We start from the raw sequence: 8,527 nt of genomic DNA, 5'->3' as shown, positions 1-8,527 counted from the left end.
TAAGCAGGTTTTTCTCAGCCACCATTTCACTGAAGTGTAGACCTCCAATATATAGAGTATGATCCATATGCCCATCATCAGAAGACCCTGTAACTGGATCACCATTAAAACCCAAACTACCCCCCTACTTCTTCCTTAGGTCTCCTTTTCAGGGCTCCAACAAAATCAGCTCACAGATTTTTCTCCTAGGGTTCACTTACCCACAACCTTGACCCAACAAAGCCTGCTTCACGTGACACCTTTATCTGTTACCCAAGAGGATTTTCCTTACTTTATTGCAATTTTGGCTATGCTTTAAAATATATTTATCTTGTTTTACTTTATATTTTGGTATTTTTATTGGAAGGATTTTCAGATTACCTAGTCCATCTATTGACAAATTATCCTCCAAAATATTATGTTCAATCTTCTGGCTTTATTTTTAGAAACGAATCATACTATGTGATTTGAAAATTAAAAAATCTAGAAATATTCTACTTGTTCACCTTTTAAAGGTATGCTCAACTGTTTGATCAAAATATTTACAAATCCTTATGAGTAAAGTGGAAAATATGTCATGATAAAAGTTTGGATTATTGACATACTGCAATATTTCTCAGAGTGAGTTTAGTAGAATGATTTTCAAAATCAACTAATATTTTAATTATGAAAATAATTGTTTCAATATCAAGTTAGTATTGTATTAAACTAGATTAAACAGCTTGCATAACTGCAAGACATATATAATGTACATGCTGAATCTCTAAGAATGCATTTCTCAAATTTATCTTCTTGGAGCATTATGTGGTACTAAATATTCAGACACATCACTTCTGGGAACTTTGACTTCCACGTTTAAAATTCAAATTTCCAATTTTTCCATCAAGATATACCAGGCCATTATCATATCTGGATCATGACATAAATGATTCAGTAGCTTATAGAATTAATGATGGGCTCTGATTCTTGTTAGTTACAATATTGTTACCTTAAAAAAAGCTAAACTTTTATTTCTTCTTCATTTTTAATATTACCATAATCTCTGATACATATTTTCCTATATCAATAATCATAATAAAAAAGTTTTAGAATAGTTATATTCTTTGATATGTTAGATTATGGAAGTATGTAAAAGGAATTAGAGATCTCAATACAGAAGGGAAAACACCCATTTAAGGAGTAACTTTTCCATAGCAACAGAGTCTCATTTGTCCCATAGTGATTGTACCAAAATAACTTATCTGAAGCCCTGGACACTTTAAGTTAATGGAAAAATTGAAGAGAACATTAAAGTCTCATTACCCTAGATGGTGATTTATGAATTAGGTTTAATAGCTTATGTATTCTCCCATCTGCTGAAAAATATATCTTTAGAGATTTAATATTAAATTTAATAATTCTAGTTTTGAATGCAGTTTTTCATAGAACTTACTAAAAGAACTTGTAACACTTCTTTGAAAAAAATCTTTAAAGTTTCATATGATTGAAATTGCTCAGAAATATAAAAGCAAAGAGCCATTAAAATATATGTAAATATCAAAGGAATGGAAATAACTTCATAAAAAAATTACACAGTTCATTGTCTACTAAAGGACTGATTTTCCAGTTTGTAAACTGTGGTAATTCCTAGATTCTTCTCCTGATTTTTTTCTACCCACTAGTCATTAACTCTGTTAATTAACTATATCAAAATGCGAACAAAACTGAAAATTTTTTAAATCACAAAATATTTGAGTAGGAAAAGTCCTCAGAGGGGATCTATTGAAGCCACTTAATTTACAACTGAGGAAACTGCTGCTAGTTTCTGCACTGTTTAGATTTTAATAAATTCCATTATCAAAATGACTAAAATCCAAAATAAAAGATCACTGCATTGTTCTAAAATAATTCCATATTGACAAAACATGTAACTGCCATTGGTCACATTCCTTTAAGAAGGGAGACAGCACTCACAATAAGAGTATCACAGTTGTGCTTCAGGTATTTGTTTTGTTTTTATTTTAAATCTTAAAATGGTGATAATCGTACCTCTCTCTTAGAGCTATGGTGAGAATTTAATGAGACAGTGAAACCAGAGTGCCAGGCTCAGATCCTGGGGCATAGTAGGTGGTCAAAATAAATATTGCTTTACTTTGCTCTCTGCTTTGTAATTATATAATTATTTCAATGCCAGAAAAATCTCTTTAGTTAAAATGTAGTAAAAAGTATAAAAATCAATGGAAAATTTTGGTCCCTTCAAATTACTTTCTCCAAGCTACTCAGGAATTGAAAATGAATTGTTAAGACATAAACAAGTAAGTAAAAGAAACAAAGAAATGTCCCATCTTACTGTGCTTACTTGGTAGATATAAGACAGGTTATACTAAAGCTCCAGGTTTGCCACTGAAAGCTCAGGCTACTTCTCCTTTTTAGTACCAGAAAGTAACCTAAGGGACAATTAGACATTCAGAGAATCACCCAGATGCAGCCAATTTCTAGTAGCTCTAGTTTTAATCAGGAATTCAACATACATACATTATGGAGCAACTGCTATGAATTGGCCACTGGGATAGTTGTTCGTGGGTATCAAAATTAATAAGAAACTGTCCTCTTCCTCAGAAAACTGAGAAATCTATTACAGCAGTTAAGCTCAGTATGGTAAATGAAATATGACAGAAATGAATAAAGCTGGAGCACAGTTCAGGGAGACCTCTGCCTGCTTGAAGATAGAAGGAGAAATTAGGTCTGAGCCTAGTCTTGAGTAGGAATTAGCCAATTCAAGGGCTGGGAGAAAGGAGAACATTCAATCAAGGGACATGCAGAGACAAGAGGTAAGGTGTTATGAAATGGATGGGAAAGTGTGACAGTGCAAGCAAGGGGAACATATGGGAAGTTGAGGCAATTATTGTGGAGACTTGTTGATTTTCCTTACTTTCAATGACACTTCTTTCTGATGAGAGTGAGAGCTGTTCAGGGAAGAAGCTTGCCACATGTAAATTTTAAAAAAAAGACAATTAGCTACAAATTTCAATATAAATTATTAACTAAACAAAGAATGGAAAGTGACTCATAAGGTGGTCAGGACAGGCTTCATAAGAGCAGGAAGGATTAAAAAATAGACAAGCATGAACCCACTGAAATAAAGTAGTTATAGAGGTACTGGAGCAACTAGGAAGAGACTTTTAAGTAAAGAAAAACAAGTCAGAGGACTGACACTACCTGACTTCAAAACTTACTATAAAGCTGCAGTGATCAAGACAGTATAATATCGGTAAAAGAATAAATAAATAGCTCTCTGAAACATAATAGAGAGCTAGAAATAGACCTACACAAACATAGTCAATTAATCTTTGACAAAGGAGCAAAGGCAATACAGTGGAGCAAGGATAGTCTTTTCAACAAATGGTGCTGGAATAATAGGACATCCACATGCAAAAAAAAAAAAAAAAGGAATCTAGACACAGACTTTACACCCTTCACAAACATTAATTCAAATGGATCACACATCTAAATGTAAAATGCAAAACTACAGAACTCCCAGAAGATAACACAGAAGAAAATCTAGGTGACAGGTATGGTGATGACATTTTAAATACAACACCAAAGTACAATCCATGAAAGAAATAATTGATAAGCTGGACTTCATTACAATTAAAAACTTCTGCTCTGCAAAAGAGAATGTCAAGAGAAGGGGAAGACAAGCCACAGATGGGGAGAAAATATTTGCAAAAGGCATATCTGATAAAGGACTGTCACCCATCATTTACAAATTCTTAAAACTCAACAATAAGAAAATGAATAATCTGATTTTTTAAAATGGGCAAAAGGTCTTAACAGACATGTCACTAAAGAAGATATACCAATGGCAAGTAAGCATATGAAAAGGTGTTCAACATCATGTGTCATTAGGAAATTGAGAATTAAAACAATGAGATACCACTATACACCTATTACGATGGCCAAAATCTAAAACACTGACAAGAGCAAATGCTGGAGAGGATGCAGAGCAACACAAATTCATACACTGCTAGTGAGGATGCAAAATGGTACAGCCACTTTGGAAGACAGTCTGGCAGTTTCATACAAAACTAAACATACTCTTACCACACAATCCAGTAATCACAATCATTGCTATTTACTCAAACGCTGACATCTCTGTCCACATGAAAACCTGAACATGGAAGCTTTTAGCAACTTTATTTGCAACTGCCAAAACTTGGAATCACTCAAGATGTCCTTCAGAACAGGGGTCCCTAATCCCCGGGCCGCACAGCAAGGAGGTGAGCAGCAGGCAAGTGAGCAAAGCTTCATCTGCTGCTCCCCATCCCCTGCATTACTGCCTGGACCATCCCCCCGCCCCCCATCCGTGGAAAAATTGTCTTCCATGAAACTGGTCCCTGGTGCCAAAAAGGTGGGGACCACTGCTTTAGGTGAATGGATAAATACACTGTGGTATAAATAGACAATGGAATATTACTCAGTGTTAAAAATGAGTTATCAACCCATGGAAACACCTGAAGGAAGCCTAAACATATACTAAGTGAAATAAGCCAGTCTGAAAGGGCTACCGGTACATTGGATGATTCCAACTATTCGAATTCTGGAAAAGGCAAAACTATGGAGACAGTAAAAAGATCAGTGGTTGCCATGTAGTGGGGAGGCAGAGCACAGAGGATTTTTAGAGCAGTGAAAATACTCTGTATGATACTACAAGGGTGGATACATTACACATTCATCCAAACCCACAGAATGTGTAATACCAAGAATGAACCCTAATGTGAAGTATGAACTCTGGATGATAAAGATGTGTCAATGGGGCTTCGCTGATGGTGCAGTGGTTGAGAGTCTGCCTGCCGATGCAGGGGACGCAGGTTCGTGCCCCGGTCTGGGAAGATCCTACATGCCGCGGAGCGGCTACGCCCGTGAGCCATGGCCACTGAGCCTGCGCGTCCGGAGCCTGTGCTCCGCAACAGGAGAAAAAAAGATGTGTCAATGTACCTAAATAGACATTTCTCCAAAGAAGACATACAGATGACCAAGAGGCACATGAAAAGATGCTCAACATCACTAATTATTAAAGAAATGCAGATCAAAAGTACAATGAGGTATCACCTCACACCGGTCAGAATGGCCATCATCAACAAATCTACAAACAATAAATGCTGGCGAGGGTGTGGAGAAAAGGGAACCCTCTTGCACTGTTGGTGGGAATGTAAATCGATACAGCCACTATGGAGAACAGTATGGAGGTTCCTTAAAAGACTGAAAATAGAATTACCATATGATCCAGCAATCCCACTACTGGGCATATACTCTGAGAAAACCATAATTGAAAAAGAGTCATGTACCACAATGTTCACTGCAGCACTATTTACAATAGCCAGGACATGGAAGCAACCTAAGTGTCCATCGACAGATGAATGGATAAAGAAGATGTGGGAGGGCGGCCGGCGGGCGGACGGAAGGCGGCGATCTCACACCTGCGGCGGCCGGGGACGCAGGCTTTGTAGGTTGGGTGCGAGTCCGCTGAGCCGACGAGCGGCTTCTCAGCCCTTCTCTTGCCCGTCAGAGCCGGGACTAGTTCAGCCGGCGTCACCATGACCAAGGCCGGTAGCAAGGGCGGGAACCTCCGCGACAAGCTGGACGGCCACGAACTGGATCTGAGCCTCAGCGACCTGAATGAGGTCCCGGTCAAGGAGTTGGCTGCCCTCCCAAAGGCCACCATACTGGATCTGTCCTGCAATAAACTGACTGCTCTACCGTCAGATTTCTGTGGCCTCACACACCTGGTGAAGCTGGACCTGAGTAAGAACAAACTGCGGCAGCTGCCAGCAGACTTCGGCCGCCTGGTCAACCTCCAGCACCTGGACCTCCTCAACAACAGGCTGGTCACCCTGCCTGTCAGCTTTGCTCAGCTCAAGAGTCTGAAGTGGCTGGACCTGAAGGATAACCCCCTGGATCCTGTCCTGGCCAAGGTGGCAGGGGATTGCTTGGATGAGAAGCAGTGTAAGCAGTGTGCCAACAAGGTGTTACAGCACATGAAGGCCGTGCAGGTGGATCAGGAGCGCGAGAGGCAGTGGCGGCTGGAAATAGACCGAGAGGCCGAGCAGAAGTGGGAGGCCAAGCAGCGAGCTAAGGAGGCTCAGGAGCGGGAACTGCGGAAGCGGGAGAAGGCGGAGGAGAAGGAGCGCCGGAGAAAGGAGTATGACGCCCTCAAAGCAGCCAAGCGGGAGCAGGAGAAGAAACCTAAGAAGGAAACGAATCAGGCCCCGAAATCTAAGTCCGGCTCTCGGCCCCGGAAGGCACCGCCCCGGAAACACCCTCGCTCCTGGGCTGTGCTGAGGCTGCTGCTGCTGCTGCTGCTGCTGGGTGTGGCTGGCGGGCTGGTCGCCTGTCGGGGGACGGAGCTGCAGCAGCAGCCCCTCTGCACCAGCGTGAACACCGTCTACGACAGCGCGCTCCGCGGCCTGCGCAGCCACGACATCCTCCGGTGGGTCCTGCAGGCCGACTCTCAGCAGTGAGCTCGTCCTCCACACCTGCCACCTCCCGGCCTGGGAGCTTGGATTCCTATGGAATTGGGTTCTGTTGGACACAACCTCTGCTTAGAGTCAGACCTGCCTGCCATCGTCACATGGCTGCCGTTCGGTACTTGAGACCTCCTCTTTGTAAGACTTCTTTGTTCCTTAGTCAGGGTTCCCTGGTGGAATAAGGAGAAATAGGAGGTGGGGCCAGTTACCTGCATGCTTAAAAGAATAGGCTTGGGGTGGGGAGAGGAAAAAACATAGCCTTTTCTAGTTGTTATACAAAGCTGTATAAAGGCAAGACTCATTTCTACTAAAGGTCAGCTGTCACTACATTTATACTTTTGTATGTCACAAACCCTTTCTTTCATTCCTCCCTGGGGAGCCAGGGCAGGTCAGGAGGCAGTGTGTTATTGGGGACTAGGGGAACACTGTACTCAGCAAATCTAGTCTAAATTGGGGAGGGAGGGGCATACCTATTTTTTAAGGACCTCAAGACATTCAGATATTTTAACAGTCATACAAAATCTCAGGCTGTGACAGGACTTCCAGACCATCCAGTCCAATGTAACACTTGTAGACAGGGAAACTGAGGCCTTCCATGACTTGCCTGTGGTCTCCTATAGCTGGTTTGAGGCAGAACTGGATTCCCACCCTGGTGTCCTTTCTTTCCATCATTTTGCCTCCTTTATAATGTACTGAGAGAACAAAACTTACACCAGAATTGTCCCTTGGCTGGAGTATAGAACCTTTCATGGGAAACAGATTCATGACCCACAAATAGAAATCTCATAGCCATGGGGGTCTTCGGCAGCTCTTGTAGAGTCCTGCGGCAATTTATGTGGCTTCTATAACACGGGGACGGTCCAGGCTCCTTGCGTCAATTTGAGAGCATTAATTCCCTGATTGCCAATAAACAAGAAGGCGGACCCTTGCAAAGCCACATTGTCTGTGACAGCTCTCTTCCATAGTCGGTGTGACTAAATACCTCATAGGCAACCTGAAAACGAAAGCTTCATAAGAGACTGAGGTTTAGAATTGATTCTAGACATAGCTACACCTACACAATGAAGGGAACTAAGTAGCATCGTGGAGTTTAAAAGTGGTACATTAACGACTAGCATGAATAAGCGCAGAACTGTCCATTCTCTCGTCTGCCAGACTCAGCACTTTCTTGCTCTGTGGCCTCCTTTGCCTCCTTTCACAACAGTTGGGTGAAGGGATCAGAAATGGCCGTCACAGTGCTCATTCACAGAAGACTCCCGATTGAAAGTTCCTTGCCTCTCCCCAGGGAGAGCAAGAACCTGTCATGTCCAGAGACAGAGTGGGGTCCATCTTTTCGGCACTAGTGGCCCACGGATAAGACTGACACTTGTGACCATCCTGATAGTGGAAGAAAAGACTTGTTCTTTTCTCCCTCAGGGAGAGCTCTGCTGCATAGGCCCACACCTTACCCAGAATCACTACACATTCCTTTAGTCTTCCTCCAAGCTCCAGAGCCATTGGTACAAATGCTTTATTGAATCTAAACACATAGTACATAAAATGAGATTAAGAGAATACAGAAGTCAGCATAGTGATCAGACCTCCCCCCATTCCTTGGCGGCTTGAGGCAGCTTCAGTGGATGGGAGGAAGGCGGGAGCACATCCAGCCTTGTCAAGCAACCTGCCGAGGGCAGTGCACTTGTGACCTCAAGATTTGATGCCGAGGTTCTTTTGGATTTTTGCAATTATTAAATTCATGTCTGAGTGGTCAAAAAAAAAAAAAAGAAGATGTGGCATATGTATACAATGGAATATTACTCAGCCATAAAAAGAAACAAAATTGAGTTATTTGTAGTGAGGTGGATGGACCTAGAGTCTGTCATACAGAGTGAAGTAAGTCAGAAAGAGAAAAACAAATACTGTATGCTAACACACATATATGGAATCTAAAAAAAAAAAAAAAAAGAAATAAAGGTCATGAAGAACGTAGGGGCAGGACGGGAATAAAGACACAGAACTACTAGAGAATGGACTAGGGGACACGGGCATGGGGAAGGGTAAGC

The 8,527-nt window shown here is 41.7% G+C and overlaps 1 protein-coding gene across 1 annotated transcript; it reads left to right on the top strand.

Annotated features, from left to right (window-relative positions):
• The first annotated feature begins 5,402 nt into the window (after positions 1-5,402).
• On the top strand, positions 5,403-8,229 carry LOC308611778 (leucine-rich repeat-containing protein 59-like). The gene has a single exon (XM_081223812.1). It carries the CDS (start codon positions 5,556-5,558, stop codon positions 6,477-6,479), a length of 924 nt encoding a protein of 307 aa, XP_081079938.1. The 5' UTR covers positions 5,403-5,555; the 3' UTR covers positions 6,480-8,229.
• Positions 8,230-8,527: the final 298 nt, after the last annotated feature.

The sequence above is a fragment of the Mesoplodon bidens genome, assembly GCF_964165515.1.
Source record: "Mesoplodon bidens genome assembly, chromosome: 1".
In the NCBI taxonomy this organism is placed as follows: Eukaryota; Metazoa; Chordata; class Mammalia; order Artiodactyla; family Ziphiidae; genus Mesoplodon; species Mesoplodon bidens.
This window is presented reverse-complemented; position numbering and strand designations above follow the sequence as displayed.